Raw genomic sequence first — 19,270 nt, 5'->3', positions numbered from 1 at the left:
AGACTTCATTCGGTCGTTCGCAGTAGATACGAACGCAATAGCGAAGAAATAGCGAAGAAAAACTATCGCAAATACGATCATAAGTAACAACTATCGTTCCATGGAAATGAGTGAACGTTTTCAGGTCTTTCGCAATAGCGGTCGTTTGAGATCGTTAATCGTTAACGATTATACGAACGATAATCGTCCGGTGGAATAGGGCCCTAAGAAGAAGGGGCCAACAACTGATCTTTAGATTGGGACTACTGTATATACAGGGATTCTCCATCCATATATTGCCAGAGGACAGGTGCACTTAAGAGACTAATCTGGGCTTAAAGGGGAAAAGCTCTTAGAAAACTTCCTAATACAGTAGATAATAGCACCAAGGAGCCACGGACCCGGTTGATATGAAGACCTAAGAGGTTATATTGCTTGGTCTTGTTCCCATATACCTGTTCAATACTCATTGGGGATTTCCATTATTTAGAATCTCCACCACGATGCTGCACTGAAAATAGATAGATTTTGATGGTACCTGTTAGACTGGTTTTATTTTCTGGTGGCATAAGGTTTCCTCTCCTTAAAGTGTTGGCTGGCTTAAAAGGTTCTTCTCTTTCTGTAAAAAAAAAAAAAAGCTAAATGAGTTCAAAACAGTCAATACACCTACCAGGAAAATTGTGAGTGCAACTCTGGAGCATAATACAGGATGTTACCCAGGATCACTACAGGATAAGTAATGTATGGACACAGTGACTCCACCAGTAGAATTTGTCTTACCCATAGACTTCTGCATTAGTTTTAGACCTATGTGTAGGTGTAGCTGGGTATATCTAAAGCCTGTGGTCACAGCATACATCATCTCAGTGATACCACAACTTTAACACTTCTATCTGTACTCGTGTAGCTTCTTAGAAAACCTCAGAGTCTCCGGGGTGACATCACTCCTGGGATCTTTCATGATGTGATTACTTGATGAGTAATATAAGAACGGCCTCTTCTATATACAACCATTCCATGCAGTCAGAGCTTCTTCATTTGGTTTCTGGACCCAAACTAATCATTGAGCCATTGACCCAAACTAATCATTGAGCAATGAATGAGTGGAAAGGCCTGTCCATCAGGTACGTGAGTGAAGTAGACTTTGAGGCCACCTCTGAAGATGAGATGAGTTTTAAGGCCTCGGAGCGGTTCCAGCTATTTTGGGTCAGTGGAAATCGCTGGATGGTGCTCAATTTGGATGAGAATAGGGAAAACGTCAAGAGGATAGGTTATGTGCCTGCACGCTGTCTGGTCAAGGAGAAGCCGGTGGAAGAACAACCGTAAGTAATAAATAAAAAGTTAATAAGATAGGGAAATATCACATTTTGGTTTTGCTCGAGGTTGTATGCAGTTGACTTTAACATGACCCTCTGAAAATGGGGCCCAAGGCTGTCTGTACCGATACACCTCAGATCATGGAGAGATAGCAGTATCAGTGATGGTAACCATATTGGATTGTAAGGCTCAAAAAGTTGACAAAATGTCTTAATCGGAGAAAAACTCTAGAGCCCATTTAGTCTTCTTACAGGGGAAAAGACCCTTAACTCTCTGCGGAGTGGATGTCGCCTTGTTATTGCTATGCGAGTAGAACAAATCTTCATATAGCCTGTTTTTTTGTTTCCTAAATCCACACCTAGGGTTGTATTCAATATCTTCTTCAAAAAAGGATCCAGAAAACATATCAGGGACTCCAGGAATTACACTGTATTAAATACCTCCAGTATATCCAGACACAAGCTGGAGGTCTTACAAGCTTTAAATGGGTTGTCCAGGCTTAGAAAAACATGGCCAGTTTCTTATGATCAGTCAAGGTCTGAAAACTATACAGTTATTCATGTAAATTTTTGACATGGTGTCCAGTCCATTAGTCCATTAGTTGCTAAAGTGCTCAGAAGTAGCTGGATGGGAACTGGAATAGCTAACAATCTCATTGGGCCTAAGGACTAAGACCGGTTCTAAACTAAACTTTTGAAATGTCTGATAATAACATTCAGTTGCTTTTCTATATTTTAATTTTTTTTCCCTCGAAGAAACAAAGATTCCATCTCTGGATTATCACTCTGTGAATATTTTCAGGTGGTATCTGGAAGTGGATCGAAACGAGGCTATGAAGTTACTTCTGACTGCCCCTAACAGAGTTGGCTCCTTTCTTGTCCGTCCAAGCCTATACACCCTATCAGGGTATGCTCTATCAGGTCAGTAATAGATTCACACTTTTTCCAGTAACGTTAGTTATGGGTGGTGTTGGGCAGACTTGATGAACTGTTTGGGTTCGGCAACATTCTCCAAACTTCAATGTTCAGCATTTGCAAGGAAAACATGGATACAGCCTATGCGTGCATTCACACGTACAGGATCCACAGCAGATCTGCAGCAGATTTGATGGTGCAGATTTGATGCTGTGTACAGTTATTTAGATCAAATCTGCTGCGGTTCTGCTGCGGATCCTCAGTATAAAATACGCTGAGGCACGGTGTGTGTAAAGCTACCCTATGGCTGTATCCATGTTTTCCAGGACTCCAGGACATCCAACTTCTCCAGCTGCCTTGAGTAAAAAGTCAAGCATTCAGGTTCAAAGAACATTGCCAAACCAGAACGGTTAGGGAAGTTCATCCAACTTCCCAACTTACATGAGCTAACATGAAACCAGTTAACAATAGAAGACAAGTTCATGCTAGGAAGGGAGTCAGGGGTAAGGCATGATGTTTAGGTAAATCATTGTTTAGCAATCTATATTACTTGTCTTTCCATTGTGGGATGGGAAAATATGGTCTTTTTCCACATGAAAGGATCCTAGTTTAACACATAATGAATATAGTCAGTGGTTCTATCAACATATATCAAGAATAGCACCAGCTGTCACCCTACCGAAGCAAAGGCCCTCACTGATCTCATCATCAAGCTGACCTTAACCCTATGCCTTCTACAGTTCGAAGAGATGATGGAGTTAGTCACTTTAATATTAAGTGGGACCAGGAGCAGCAGTTCTCCGTCGGAGGATTTCCATCTTGTCTCTGTGTCCATGATCTCATCATATATCTCCGGCAGTACTGGATGGTTAGGAGCCAGTTAAGGATGGTACCTTACATTAAGGTATGTAATACAACAACAGACTGTATAGAATCTGGACAATTGTTCCCTATTCCAAAGCCACTCCAATGTATAAATTTTCTATAATTTTTTTTACTTACATAGTCATTTGCAGCCATATTGCTCAATGGAGCAGTAGTTATTGCAATATGGCATTGCACTTAGGCGGACAGACTCCGCATGTCTGCATGGCTTATATGACTTAGAAGACACAACTGCTTCAAGTTAAGCATCTTCTTCAACTTGTGCGTCCTTTATGTTCATCAATGTTCTTCTTAAGGTTGCCAGCATAGAGGATTCTTGGGAGAAACCTTGGTCAGACTTCAGTCTGATAAAGAAGTTACGTGCCGGTGAGATCTCAACGGTTTTTAAAGGAAAATGGATAGGGGGAGATAGAATCGTCCTTATTCAGTCCATTGATAAAGGTAAGTGTGGAAGCATGACTGACTGACTCAACCCAAGAAGGTCATTGTCCATATGTTGCTTATATCTAAATGTTTTCTATTCCAAAACTACATTGTAGATGTTCTCCCTTTCTTCCGTAACTCTGTCTTCCATAACAAATCTAGATTGTTGAATTAATGGTTCAATTTGATCCATAGAGCTCTGCCCACCATTAACATTGGCTTAGATTTGGAAAGTCCGAGGGCTGTGAAGCATCGATAGAGATAACAACTTTGGCCGATCCTACCAAAATTGGCGGGCTTGACTGACTTTAATGTTTCAGAGTCATTATTGCTTTTCCTTAGTAAGAAGTAATTTCTTCTAACTTTTACTGTCTATACAGGAACACAAAAATCTACCCATAGTTCCTAGAGGTATAAATCCAGGTTCTGGACAGGTGGTTGATAGATTTTAAAGATATTATGCTTCCTTATAGTGAGACTGTATGCATTCACATGCTTAAAGGGTATGAATAGAAGAGAAGTAGGCACCATATGCTGTAAGTGTAGAGGGCACCTAAATTGGCCAGAGTGTTTAGATGCAGGCTTAGGGCAGCAATCTTAGTCTTTGCCCCAGGTTAATCCATGAATCTGTTCATTCATTTCCTGGTTCTCTCAATGATCTAGAAATATTCAAGCGACAAGAATTTATGGAAGGAATTAACATTTTTAAGAGACTAAACCACAAGAATATCATTACTCTGTGTGCTTTGTGCACTTCTGAGGACCCAGTCTATATCGTCACAGAGTATTTGCCAAAAGGAAACCTTCAAAGTTTCCTCCGAGGTGAGTTTTTAGCTAAACAAAAAAAACAATGGGGGAGATTTATCAAAGGGTGTAAAATTTAGACTGGTGCAAACTGCCCACAGCAACCAATCACAGCTCAGCTTTCCTTTCACCAGAGCTGGAAGCTGAGCAGTGATTGGTTGCTGTGGGCCGTTTGCACCAGTCTAAATTTTACAGCCTTTGATAAATCTCCCCAAATGTCTTTTTATGGGGCAATTTGGCATGATGTTGCTCTGTGGGTACTGATGCTAGTACTTTTATGATCCCACTGTTGCTGGAACTCTTATAGGAGAACATACAGGTGGTGGCTATAAGGCCATTGTAGTTGCTCTTTGGGAATAGCACAGCTGTGCAGGAAATGTGGATGCCACCAACTTGAAACACTGTGACTGGCATCATCGTGGATCACTGTGGCAGATATCATCATGGGACACTGTGGCTGGTACCATCATGGGACACTGTGGCTGATACCATTATAAGACACTGTGGCTGGTACCATCATGGGCCACTGTGGCTGATACCATTATAAGACACTGTGGCTGGTACCATCATGGGCCACTGTGGCTGATACCATTATAAGAAACTGTGGCTGGTACCATCATGGGCCACTGTCGCTGGTACCATCAAGAGACACTGGTTGGTACCATCCTAGGATTCTTTGGCTGATATTCAAATAAGGGGAAGTGGTGCCCAATTGGTGAAAATTTTAGAAGACAATAATGAGATTTAGGTGCTGTCCTGCTGATAACTATATGCAATTGACACTGTACATATTTGTAATCTCTCCACAGGGGAAGAGGGACCTTTCCTAACTGACCTTCAGCTCATGCATATTGCCAGTCAGGTGCTTGATGGTCTGGCATACTTAGAAGTTAAAAATGTGGTACACTGTGGTCTGTCTTGTCACCATGTCATTGTTGGGAACAATCTAATTTGCAAGATTTCTCATCTTGAATATGCCAGAATGATAAAGGTTGGAACAAACTCTGGTGATGCTTAAGTTTTGTAAACCTATATTTAAGTGCCAATGACTTCAGACATGAATTTTTTATTTGTTCTGAGGCCTCAGGACATTGCCCTGAAGGAATAAGTATCAGAACTCCATTTTCCATATGTCCATTTGTCCCAAGACGCAGTTCTTAGACCTTAAGTTTCCATGTGTCATTGTCCTGATATCTCATGTTTCTAGTGGAAACTAACCTTTAAATTTTCCATGTGTTGTTGTCTAGAGACCATAACTTTCCACATGTATGAGTTCGTTCACACAACAGATATGTCAGGAAATTCATTTCAGCTAGTGCCTACATTTGTGTAATTTTTTCGTGCATATATGAGTTCTGGCTTAGACTGAAGTGTAGTTTAAAGGGGTTATCCTGTGCTACAAAAACATGGCCACTTTCCCCCCTACTGTTGTCTCCAGATTGGCTGGGGTTTTGAAACTCAGTTCCATTAAAGTAAATGGAGCTTAATTGCAAACCGCACCTGAACTGGAGACAACAGTAGGGGGAAAAGTGTCCATGTTTTTGTAGCGCTAGATAACCCTTTTAAGGGTAGCTTCACACGTACCGTACCGTAGTGGATTTTCTGCTGCGGATCCGCAGCAGATTTGACTAAATGAATGAACACAGCATCAAATCCGCACTGTAAAATCTGCTGCGGATCCACAACAGAAAATCCACTGCAATACGGTACGTGTGAAGCTACCCTGAAGCACTTTTAGTCTTGATACAGTCAGAAAATTACCTGAACCTAGTTACTATCAGGCCATTGAAATGAATGGGGCCCATGCCAATCCGAGCAGGAAGATACTTTGGCATGTCATTTTGACAGGTTCCCAACATATCTGTATCTCAGAGGCACAAGTCATGCTGTGAACCCTGTCGTATTCTCCTAAGACTTTGTTTTCCTGTATCTTTGCCCTGAGACCTCAAGTTTCCACTGGTCACTGTCCTGAGGCTTCAGGTTTCCAGGCCTATTTGTCCCAATACCTTACGTTTTCAGGTGACATTTAGAGATGACCGAACCGGGTTTGAGTCGATCCGAACCCGAACGTTCGGCATTTGATTAGTGGCGGCTGCTGAACTTGGATAAAGCTCTGGAAAACATGGATACAGCCAATGACTATATCCATGATTTCCACATAGCCTTAGGGCTTTATCCAAGTTCAGCAGCCACCGCTAATCAAATGCCGAAAGTTCGGGTTCGGATCGACTCGAGCATGCTCCAGGTTCGCTCATCTCTAGTGACATTATGTTGGAACCTAAAGTTTCCATGTGTTATTGTCCCAAGACTCTCAATTTTTCCCAGACTTTAAGTTCTCATGTGATACCTCAAGTTTTTATGGTTTATTGTCTCAAGGCCTGAAGTTTTAAAGTGTTGTTTTCCTAAAATGTCAACTTTCCATGTGTCGTTGTGCAGTAACCTAGGGTTGTTAGGTGTTGTTAGCAGTGGGCAGGGTGTTGGGGTGTACCAACTAGGCACTTGACACAGTGGCCAAGAGTGGTATGCCCACCCCCGGGTATACTAACACGTTAAAAAAGGTAGAACAAGATGTGTAGGTGCAGGTGCAAAATAAGAACAGAGTTCAGCACTTAACCAGGATAACAGTTTAAAGTAGTTTCAAACGTACCAGATTCGTAGCGGATTTGACGCTGCGAATTTGCAGTGAAATCTGCTGCGAATCCTGGTACAGTGAACTTCAATAGCATTACACACCCGCAGCAGAGCTTTCATTCCGCTGGGAGTATGTAACCAGGGCCCTTTAACCCCCCGCAGCATACATTACCTGCTCAGCTCCATGGCTGCATGAGGGTCTCAGTTCCCAACAGTCCTGCTCAGCCAATCAGTGCTGCCATGCACTGATTGGCTGTGCAGGACCGACGGGAGCCAAAAGCCTCACATGCAGCCGTGGCGCCGAGCAGGTAATGTATGCGGGAAGTTTAAGGGACCGGGTTACATACTCGCAGAGGAATGAAAATTCCGCTGCGGGTGTGTAACGCTATTGAAGTTCACTGTACCAGGATTTGCAGTGGATTTCGCTGTAAACTCGCAGCGTCAAATCCGTTGCAAATCTGGTACATGTAAAGCTACCCTTACTTAGGAATCTACAGTGCCATACAGTTTTGCAAGAGGAAATGTGCTCAAAAGATAATCACAAAAATAGGCAATGTCCATTTTCTTGATGGACAACACAGAAGGCTTTTACTGGAACACTACTATTGTATGTGTTGTGCACTTGATATCTTAAGTCTTTGGCTATGTTCACACACCATCCTTTTTAAGCAAAAAATGGACGTCACTGTTAAACATAGTGTGAACATAGCCTTTACGTGTTATTGACAAAAGTCCTAAAGATATTTTGAGGTCATGCAGATCTTGTTTATTGCCCCCACAGAATTCTACAACTTTTATAAATACCCAAAGTAAATATCTATTGAAATGGCTTCCACCAGAATGTCATTATTATGGAGAACTATCAAGAAAAACCTGCGTGTGGTCATTTGGGATTTTTTTGTATGAGATCTTCACCCTGGGGCAAACACCATATTCAGGTGAGGAAAGATTGTCACTTTAAGTAACATTATAATTTTTAGTTTTTTTTCTAAATCTCATTCCATATATATATCCAACTGGATCTCAGTTTGCTTCACTTTTTCCTTCCTAAAATATGGGAAACTGGCCATAGACATACAGAGATAGTTGTTGGTAGATCCAGCCATTGTTTTTAGACAAGCTAATGTCTATGGTCAGATTTTCCTATGCTTAGTTGGTCTTTTTCCAAACCCCACCATACGCTTGCACCCTCATTTTGGCTATTCTGCTATTTCACATGCCCCATTGTTTCTTCCTATAACTTTCATGAACAGACACTACACACCCCAGTTTATTATAATAGATTATAAAATCTTTTTTTTTTCCACAGGTCAAAGCATTTCGCAGGTGCTCCTAAACTTGGAGGCTGGATATCGACTGCCCATGCCTCCTCTGTGTAGTGCTCACATCTACAGTTTGATGCGTGAATGCTGGGAAATAAAGCCACGTAACAGACCATCATTCCAACAGATTGCGGAAAAGAAATTATTTGAAGAATTACCATAAACCATATTGCGTAAACTTTTGTACATATAGAAGGACTTTGCTTGTTCTCCTGAATTGGATGAATAATTACTGAATTGGATGAATAATTACAGTCGGTGATCAGAAAACAGGAACGTAAAGCGGGTATCTGTGTTAAGAAATGGTTGACTTTTTTTCATGAAATAGCACCACTTTTTCCATTGGCTGTGTCTGGTACTGCATTTGCAGTGAGCGACCTGGATAGTATGAGGCCATGTGGAAGCTAACAGCATACTGTTACTTGTAGTTCTTGTGGATCCCAGTAGGATATTACAGAGGGACCTTTAGTCCTAGTTTGTCCTGCAGGAAGTGGTGTATTCTTTCCAGTCTGACACACTGCTCTCTGCTACCACCTCTGTCCGTGACAGGAATTGTCCAGAGCAGTAGAGGTTTGATGTGGGGATTTGCTGCCGCTGTGGACAGTTCCTGACATGGACAGAGGTGGCAGCAGAGAGCACTGTGTCAGACTGGAAAGAATACACCACTTCCTGCAGGATATACAGAAGCTGATAAGTACTGTAAGACTTGGTATTTTAAATAAAAGTAACTTACAAATCTGTATAACTTTCTGGCCCAAGTTGATTTTTGAGTTCCCCTATAACAAGACAGATCTCTCTCAAGTCTTTGCTAAGGAAACAAGTCCTCAGATGCTCTATTAACGGGGTATTCCTAGAAAAAATTAAACTTTATTAAAGCTTTTTAATTGTTGGGAAATATGTTCCCTATAGCCACCAATAGTGCAGCCTTTGATTACTAGGATGAGCTTTGATTGGTTGCTATGGCAACCAGGGCACTATTTCTGACAGTTGGATCCTAGATCTATAGATAATGGGGGGGGGGGGATGTCTATGGTGTCCATACCAACCAGTGCGCCCTCAGCTTTTATTTCCTATTTCCTATCCAGAGTAGCCTGGTCCAATAGATGTATTATTATTTTCCTTTTACAGTGAAACAGCGCCCCTAGTGGCCATATTGTAATGCTAGAACAATGCTAGAAGGATAAGATGTGTGTGGGCGGGCAATTCTCATGACATCATAATACAATGATGTCACTGCGATTTTCTTTTTCGTCCAGAGCACAGTAACAGCAGTGCCATGCCTGGATATTTTATCGTAGATTTCCCCTAATTTGGGGAATCTACATTTTCTGTTATTTCCAGGGGGCGTTTAATAGCGCCCTTAGCTGGGAACTATGGGCGATCGAAACATTGGAGACACTAGAAGGAGACCATCTTCAACAGGTAAGTGACATCTCAAGAAACAGTGTCTTTTTGGTGTGGGTGGGATCTGTACTGAATTCATTATAAGGTTATGTTCACACTACGTAGGATTCCGGCCGCATTTCGTACGCCGCAGTTATGCTTCCCTTGTTTGTTTCGAAGCGATCTGAAACAGGTCATTTACTTGGAAATCTTCGCCCAGCCCAATAAAACACACAGAACCTTTTGGATCTAAAAGTCAAGTTCAATTTGGCTGAAATAAGTACTCCGTACGGGACCGCATGGAAATCCACGGCCGTGAGTTGGAACAGTTACGTCCTCAAACAATGGTCTAGTTCATTTTTCACGGCGCCGTATACGATCCGGTCGTAAGTTCATACGTAGTGTGCACTGTGCGGGCGTATATCGTATACTTTCAAGCAAACGCATCAACCTCAAAACTACGTGCGTATATTCGCGGTTCGCACTACGGCCGGAATCGTACGTACTGTGAACCTAGCCTAATATTTTATATTTTATTACAGAGACTACTGATAGAAGCAGCCCAGAGACATCAGGGAGAAGCAGGTCACCACTGCAGCGCCGGCCACACCGTGACTTGCTGTGGAGAAGCCAGATACCACCATGGCGCACGTGGAGGATCCGGTCCCCATTACATCGGTGGCCCCGTGAAGCATCACATAGAAGCCAGGTACCACCAAGGCGCAGGCTGAGGAGCCCATCACCACCACGGCGCAGACAACCCAGCGATTTACCACCATCGCAGCGCCTGGTAACAACATCAAGAGGCTCAGAAACAACAGGTGCCAATGGGAGGAGTCCAACACCAGCCCCAAACATTGAGCAGCCGCCTCTAGAAGTACAACCACCAGCCGAAGTGGAAGGAAACGTGCCAGTCCAGGAAGGACCATCAAGGGCAAGCACCAGAGACCAGCTAATCGAGGGCCTTCCAACTCGGCCTATTGAAGACAGTGAGGACCTGACCTGCACCATATGTATTTTGGATCTAGAGGCTGGAGAGCAGGTCACCGTGCTTCCATGCTGCCACGTTTTACATCAAAGCTGCATTACACCATGGCTCCAGAGAAATCCAGAATGCCCCATATGCCGGGCCAACTGCTTTCCATAACCACCAAGGAAGCGAGCACCAACAGCGCTACAAAGAGAGTAACATCATAACATCGAATCCCCCCCCCCCTCACAGTCTAAATACAGTAGGTGATAAGAGCAAATGTAATGCTCAAATAAAACATGATTTTTATCATTACAAAAAGTGCTGTGTATTTAGTTATTGAGGGATAGTTATGGGATGGGTGTAACTTGTGGGTCATTCACTTTACTAGGAAATCACATTGAAGGCCCATCTGCATACCTCCCAAGTGTCCCGGATCCGGCGGGACAGTCCCAATTTTGGAGTCATGTCCCGCCGTCCTGGTACAGCCCTCATGTGTCTCGCTTGTTTTGTTTTTTACTGTACAGGGGGCATTGTCCACATGGGAGAGAGGAGGACTGCCTACCAGAGGGCAATGGCTACCTGAGGGGGGCTTACTACCAGGGGCAATGGCTACCTGAAGGGGGGGGCTTAGTACCAGGGGGCAATGGCAGCTGCATACAGCTCCACAACTACAACCTCCAGCATGTCCTGACAGCTGCATACTGATCCACAACTACAACCCCCAGCATGTCCTGACAACTGCATACTGCTCCACAACTACAACCCCAAGCATGTCCTGACAGCAGCATACTGCTCCACAACTACAACCCTCAGCATGTCCTGACAGCTGCATACTGCTCAACTACAACCCCCAGCATGTCCTGACAGCTACATACTGCTCCACAACTACAACCCCCAGCATGTCCTGACAGCTGCATACTGTTCAACTACAACCCCCAGCATGTCCTGACAGCTACATACTGCTCAACTATAACCCCCAGCATGTCCTGACAGCTGCATACTGCTCAACTATAACCCCCAGCATGTCCTTACAGCTGTATACTGCTCAAATACAACCCCTAGTATGTCCTTGACAGCTGCATACTGCTCAACTACAACCCCCAGCATGTCCTGACAGCTGCATACTGCTCAACTACAGCCCCCAGCATGGCCTGACAGCTGCATACTGCTCCAAAACTACAACCCCCAGGATGTCCTGACAGCTGCATACTGCTCCATGGCTTATCTACTCCATGGCTTGTATATTATGAGGGCATAAGTTCTATTTGAGGGTCCACAGTAGGCCTAAACACTACAGGGTGTTACAGTGCAGAGCAATATAGATGGGGGCATTGTATAGATTGTGAGGATGAAGCAAAAGCAAAAAGCCTAAAATATTTGTCTGGCAGATTCTTCAGGGACAAGGTTTTGCCAGGAGTGGTTTTCATGATGGACTGTACCGGATGGAGAAGAAAAGAAAAAGTGAGCAATTCCAATCAGAGAAGACGCCCCTGTCACTGAATGTAGCTGTACTGTAATCACGTATATGGTGTAAAGAGCCTGTACACCATTTGTATCTACCTCCATATGGGTCAATGTAGTGGAGATACTGGTCTTTGTATAGTGGATGTTATGTAGTAATGGTATAGGGGGTATAAGTCACTATGTGGTGATAATATTTATTTTTTATATAATGGTAACATGTGACATGGATATGAGGGTGTGACTATGGGGGCATGTTATGGGGAGGGCGTGGCTATAGGGGGCATGGTGCATTGCCGTTACTGTCCCTCTTTCCTCCCAGCAAAAGTTGGGAGGTATGCATCTCCCTTACCCACCCTAACCTTCACCCCCACCTTCACCCACCCTCACCTTCACCCCCACCTTCACCCTCACCTTTGCAGTGTCCCAGAACAGAGTTTCTTCTTTTGTTGTTTCCTTCAAAGTGTATCTTTATATCTGAGTCAGTCAATATGTTATTGCCTCTGTTCTGGAAAACTATGGTCCACTGCAAACTGTATGATGTGTCACCCCTCTCAGTATTCAGGTCTGCTGTTTCGCTCATTTTCATGTATATTTGATCCTATATGTCCTAATGGTGTGATGATGCAATGGCTTGGTGTCACGTGACTGTCCCCTGCTTCCATGGTAACCCCAATGGCCATCGAGCTTTGGCTGGGAATACCATGTGACTTCCTGTCCTACCTCAGTCTTCTCTCCACCTTTAGGGGAGAAGGGTGTGTTGCTCTGTTGTTCCTGAGTCCTATCTCCTACCTTCAAGGGGATAGGGTGTGTGTGACCTCTCTCCACTGCCAGGAGAGAGATACGTGTGCTCTGCTGCTCCAGTGTCACAAGAAGTGTTCCGGTCCAGTTGGGACCTGGCTGTGTCCTTATTCTCAAGTCTCAAGATCCTCATCTATACTAAAGATCTGGGTGCCTTTCTTCAGTCATTCTTCTTATCATCTTCTCTAATCATCAACAGCAAGTATTCATCTCAGTTTCTTTCCGCCCAGCATCTCAACTTCAGTATCACTACTACTCCTATCATCCAGCACGTTACTCTTACAGCCTATTGCAGCATCACCCATTACTCTGCCTTATCCAAGTCTGCCTTATACCCGGTTGCATCCGGAGAGACTGTTGCCACTAGTTACCACCGTTATAATAAATACACAACTACCGTTGTTTCTGAACCTTGGCATTGGTGTAATTATTGGTGCCTTGACTAAGGACAATGAAGAATTGCTCGGCCTCCGCTTGGTCAGGTTCCCGGTCTACAGCTGCTATCCCTCGTGCCCATACCGTGACTACCATCAGGCAAGCGGCTACCCGGGTTCCTACCCAGTACTACCACCTACTACTACTCTCAGCGGAGTGGCCCAGCGCACCTTCACCCACCCTCACCTTCACCCCCACCTTCACCCACCCTCACCTTCACCCTCATCTTATCCCCCACCTTCTCCCTCACCCACCATGTCTCCATTCATTGTGTATTGTGGCACCAAACAGCTTTTCCTTATTTTCCTCCTCTAAAACCTAGGAGCATCTTAACATTTGTATTGTTGGCAGTAGGCAGCATATCTATTAGACCAGTGCTTCTCAAACTGTGAGGCGGGCCTCACCAGTGAGGCGCCCCCTAGTTGTTGGTGAGGCCCAGCTGGGGAGCCAGTTTTCACAAAAGTGACTATGATCTGCACAGTCCTTTTGCTGTTGCAAAAATCCCCATTTTAGCAACATTATTAACTTATTTTGTACTTGCTTTATTAGTATAGAGAGCTTGGGAGATGAGACTTTCACCACATATAGTGAGGCCCAGGCACCCTCTTGGTCAGTTTGGTGAGGCGCAAGCATTGCCTTGATCTGTTGGGTGAGGCTCCAGCAGAAAAAGTTTGAGAAGCGCTATATAAGACAATAGATTTTACTGCACGGTGAACTCCCCCTTTTTTTCTATTTCACAGCAAAAATAGTTTGGGGTCTTTTGTTTTTTTTCACGAGTACAATACAGTGGTGCCTTGGATTACGAGCATAATTCGTCCCAGGTCCGTGCTTGTAATCCAAATCCACTCTTAAACCAAAGCAAATTTTCCCATGAGAAATGATACAAAATGCAGACAATTGGTTCCAGACCTCAAAAATAATGATTTTATATTCTGAATAACATGTAGAATAGATGAAACAAACAATGAGAAACAGCTGAATATTAGTTATTATAAGTGATTGTACAGTATAGTATCAGTATGTTGAGTGTAATGTATAGTAAGTGCATAAACCTGAAACAACAGTTTGTAGATACAGGATGGAACTGCAGCTCCCCACAATGCAGTAGTGTAGTACAACAGGCTAGAATATAAAAGCAGGGCTGCTGTCAGAGGGCTGTGTGGTCACATGACAGCAATGGGGAAGGGGTGTGAGTTCAGCATGGACCAATCAGGAAGTGAGAATCACAGAGATGTGCGGAGTGTGAGTGCAAGCACATTATAGCAGCAGAGTGTATAGCTGAGTGAAAGTGCAGGCACATTATAGCAGCAGTGTGTATAGCTGAGTGTGAGTGCAGGCACATTATAGCAGCAGTGTGTATAACTGAGTGTGAGTGCAGGCACATTATAGCAGCAGTGTGTATAGCTGAGTGTAAGTGCAGGCACAATATAGCAGGAATGTGGAGGATGGGAAACACAAGGGCTGACTTAGAAGGTGAGGGAGACTTCCTGGATCAGAGCACAGTGCTGCAGACCATGCCCCACCTCCACTCCCCCTCCCACCCAGTACAGGGAGCTCTTACACCAAAGCAATGCTCTTACACCAAGTTACAATTTTGAAAAACTGTGAGCTCTTCTTGCAAAACGTAAGTTACTCTTAAACCAAGGTACCACTATATATGGAAATATGAAGGGGGTTATTTAAAAAAAAAAAAAGGAACAATCAAAATGTTATGAATCTTAGAAGGCAAGGAGGTAAAAATGTAAATTACAAAAATTGATGGGACAGGAATGGGTTAACAAATTCCTTTGTAAACACTTATTTCAAATACAGAGCGCTTTGCAGATATACAAGGCGGAAAAAAAATCTGCCCAGAAGGAATGCCTGCAGCTGGCATACATAAACCCTGAAGAAAAAAAAGCCTAGCACAGCTCGACCTGTAATAGTGGCCCGGAGCCGACAAAGGAGAATTAGGTAAGGCTTTGCACGTTTGTTTTAGTTCTTTGGTGAAATGACCATTTGTTTCCTAATAGTCCCTCAGCTCTAGACCATTACTCCACTGTCCTGGCATCCTGCGCACAGTTGTGTGTGCTCCATTACTGACAGGACCGGGCTGCTGGAATTCATTACAGAGTTTTACCAGGGACGAAAAAAACTGAGGATCACGATATAGGAATAATCTCATTAATGATCAGAGATCAGTTCTCCACACCTCCACCAAACCCTGGCTGCTTTCTGAACTGTTATAATATTGTTGGGCTTTAAGTGAATCTCGAGCATGTTTTCTAGGACTGGAGGAGTCCTAGAAAAAACATGGATAGAGCCTATGGCCTATGGCTGTATCAGAGTATACGATCTGGCCGGGATTCCAACTGGCTGCACAAAAAACTGACATGTCAGTTTTGTGCTGCTGCTATTCATTGAATAGTGGCCCCACAGACATGTCAGTTCACACAATGGAGAGTGCGGCTCCGGTCACACACTCCATTGTGTGCAATGGTGAATGGTGCGCCCACATCCCAATTTATCAGAAATGAAGATCATCCGGCCGCTATCTTCACTGAGACAGGTCCTTGTCGCAGAACGATCAATGTCATACAACTTGTGAACATGGCCTAAGGATATAGGATTAGTGTTGCAGCCTTTATTTAAATTTTTACTCGTTTAGAGGCACCACTTGTTCATAAAGTTCAAATTTCCATTAAAGGGGCACTCCGGCAATTTTGTTTTCTTTCAAAGCAAAAGTGCCAGAGATTTGTCATTTATTTCTGTTTAATTGTATTGTATTCCATGACTTATCAGCTGCTGGCCATTTGAAATAAATTCCGCATTGGGTTGAATCCATTCATGCCTGCATTTATTTTGACTAATACACTCCGAATGCATTAAATCCTGAAGTTTTCCAATCACTTGTAGAAACAGCTAGGGGTCACTAGGGTCGCTGTGCACTTTCAGACTTCTTTGGTAAACCCCGCCACCTCGGTGAATATGTTATGTTAACGATTACAAATGCAGCCGGGAAAATGAAGTTTGCTCAAGCCTCAAATTGAAAAAATTTCTCTGCCCATTTGCCTAGGAAATTTGATAATTTAAATGTTATATACTTTGTATCAAACAATACTGGCTCCCATGATATGCTTATCCACATGAAGTAAAGTAATTAGACCTCAGATGACAAATCTTGACACTACAAAGGGAAAAGCATAATCTAGAATCGGAGCGAAGTTAAAAGATGTCATTGAGTGGAATGATTAGCCGATGATGGAAAGTCACACCAAGTATGGTTTTCACAGTTGACAGATCAAACTTGGACTTACCCTTTTATTTAAGGAGAAGGCTTTCACACAGGGTTCATGATGCTATAGTGCACAGCTAACCACATCCTAAGATATATATTCAAGGGATATGTAATAATATTATAGCATACAATAAATAATTAAAAGGATAAATATTAAATGTGATGTAATATAATGTGTTTCTATACTTATATGGTAAATCAGCTATTGGATGTACTGTGATAATATAAAAAAATATGAAAACTAGGCCCAATAAAAATTTAAAGAAAACAATTTTTGGCTATGTTCACACTAGGTAAGTTCTGCAGAAATCACGGCCGTTGTTACAACAGCTGTGATCTCTGCGGTACTTGTGTAATGCTGCAGGCTGAGGGAATCCCGGCCGGAGTGTATACACATGTTGTATGGAGCATAATTTTTTGTGCCATGATCTCTAGTTTTTATTAGTAACATTTTAATCAGACGTATTGATCGCTTTTTATTAATTTTTTTTATACATAAAATGTAATTTAAGAAAAACAATCTCTGCGTTTCTTTACCGCTTTTTGTTCACGCCGTTCACAGTGCAGGAATAATGATGTTTTATTTTAATAGATCAGACAATTACGCACGCTACGGTATATGATATGTTAATTAGCTTTATTGTTTTTATGTGTTTTATGTATAAAATGGGAAGGGGGGTGATTTTCACTTTTATTGGGGGAGGGGGCTTCAGGACATTTTTTAAAACTTTTATTGATTTTTTTAAAACTTTTATAGTCCCCTTAGGGGAGTTTTAAGTTAATACATTAGATTTCTCACACTGATCACTGCTATGCTATCACCCCCCTCTATCAATTAGAGATGAGCGAACTTTTCAAAAGTTCGTTCCGACCGGACTTCCGGATTTTTTTGAAAAGTTTGGTTCGACCGAATTTCGGATTTCTTTGGATTTCTTAGTTTAAAGCATCTATATGATACGGGGGTTGTGTATTTGGTTGAATTTAGGGCTCTACATGTCAGTAACATTGTTATCTTTTCAATATCACAAAGTAAATTTTTTTTTTTAGACTATGCAGGAAATTGACCATTACAGAGTCTATGCAGGAAACTCACCATTACAGGGTCTATGCAGGAAACTCACAATTACAGGGTCTATGCAGGAAACTCACCATTACAGGGTCTATGCAGGAAATTCACCATTACAGCGTCTTTGCAGGAAATTCACCATTACAGGGTCTATGCAGGAGATTCACCATTACAGGGTCTATGCAGGAAATTCACCATTACAGGGTCTATGCAGGAAACTCACAATTACAGGGTCTATGCAGGAAACTCACCATTACAGGGTCTATGCAGGAAATTCACCATTACAGCGTCTTTGCAGGAAATTCACCATTACAGAGTCTTTGCAGGAAATTTACCATTACAGGGTCTATGCAGGAAACTCACCATTACAGGGTCTATGCAGGAAATTCACCATTACAGGGTCTATGCAGGAAATTCACCATTACAGGGTCTATGCAGGAAATTCACCATTACAGGGTCTATGCAGGAAATTCACCATTACAGGGTCTATGCAGGAAATTCACCATTACTGGGTCTATGCAGGAAACTCACCATTACAGGGTCTATGCTGGAAACTCACCATTACAGGGTCTATGCAGGAAACTCACCATTACAGGGTCTATGCTGGAAACTCACCATTACAGGGTCTATGCAGGAAAAACCTAACAAATGCAGTGAAGGAGCAGTCTCTCCACTACACTTTTGCAAGGGTCCAACTATAGTACTTGTATATCTGTATAGCACTTTTTTTAGAGTTTTATTCTACTCACATGCACAAGGTATATATTTGTGCCTCTGGAAAACACCTATGTCATATACACTCTCGCAAGGGTGACAGTATAGACCTATCTATCTTTCGCTCTCTCTATTTTTCTCTCTCATGTGACCGCACCTCTTAAAGCAATACCGACGTCACACAGGGGGCTAGTGCAAGATCCCTGCTGATTGGATGTGTCCCGGGCATCACGGGAAAGCGTTTTTCCCGCCCCCAAAACACTTCCTGCTTTCTAAAATGGCGGCTGCCATTTTAGAAAGCAAGAAAAAAAAATTCGGAGCGGACTTTCAAAAATCCGAATCTGACCGGACTCGGACTTTTGGAAAAATCTAAACCGGATCCCATACCAGCCGAATCGGTTCGCTCATCTCTACTATCAATCCTTCTATAATTGTAACTTCCCCCCTCTATTCCAAGCGGTTGGGGACGATCTTAACAAATGGTCTACAATGAACCAATAAAGGTTCTCCCCCGTTTCCTTTACTTATTAGAAACTCTCCCTATCCCTATTCCTCGCTCAGCTCTTTGGAAATTCCAAGGGGCAAAACTCCGGTTCGTATGGAATGGGGGCCGACACAGAATCTCCCAGTCTGTGCTCCAAGCTGGCAAAACTGCTGGAGGTTTAGCTATGCCAAACATGTATGCCTCCTACTTGCACATTTCAGGATTGTCCCAAGTTGGACAGCTGGATCAGCTTTTACGAAGATCTGTCTGGCCCCTATCCACCAATGCTGTTGTGGTCGCCTACTGTAGACGTGACATATTCTCCTCTCCTAGGTCCCATGAAGCATACTGTTGAAGTATGGTCTAAGGCATGCGATTCCTTCCCTTTACGCTCCTCCCCT

The 19,270-nt window shown here is 43.0% G+C and overlaps 2 protein-coding genes across 2 annotated transcripts; both read left to right on the top strand.

The window, feature by feature from the left end:
• The first annotated feature begins 1,008 nt into the window (after positions 1 to 1,008).
• On the top strand, positions 1,009 to 8,765 carry LOC138784347 (tyrosine-protein kinase Srms-like). Its single transcript, XM_069959872.1, has 8 exons — positions 1,009 to 1,301; positions 2,098 to 2,216; positions 2,951 to 3,114; positions 3,392 to 3,536; positions 4,182 to 4,340; positions 5,132 to 5,313; positions 7,735 to 7,891; positions 8,263 to 8,765. Exons 1-8 carry the CDS (start codon positions 1,075 to 1,077, stop codon positions 8,436 to 8,438), a joined length of 1,329 nt encoding a protein of 442 aa, XP_069815973.1. The 5' UTR covers positions 1,009 to 1,074; the 3' UTR covers positions 8,439 to 8,765.
• Positions 8,766 to 9,280: 515 nt separating this feature from the next.
• On the top strand, positions 9,281 to 10,921 carry LOC138784346 (RING finger protein 11-like). Its single transcript, XM_069959871.1, has 2 exons — positions 9,281 to 9,697; positions 10,201 to 10,921. The coding sequence occupies exons 1-2, from the start codon at positions 9,649 to 9,651 to the stop codon at positions 10,803 to 10,805; spliced, it is 654 nt and encodes a 217-aa protein (XP_069815972.1). The 5' UTR covers positions 9,281 to 9,648; the 3' UTR covers positions 10,806 to 10,921.
• Positions 10,922 to 19,270: the final 8,349 nt, after the last annotated feature.

Source organism: Dendropsophus ebraccatus, chromosome 2, assembly GCF_027789765.1.
Source record: "Dendropsophus ebraccatus isolate aDenEbr1 chromosome 2, aDenEbr1.pat, whole genome shotgun sequence".
NCBI lineage: Eukaryota > Metazoa > Chordata > Amphibia > Anura > Hylidae > Dendropsophus > Dendropsophus ebraccatus.
The sequence above is the reverse complement of the archived record's forward strand: the minus strand, read 5'-3'. Positions and strand labels throughout refer to the sequence as shown.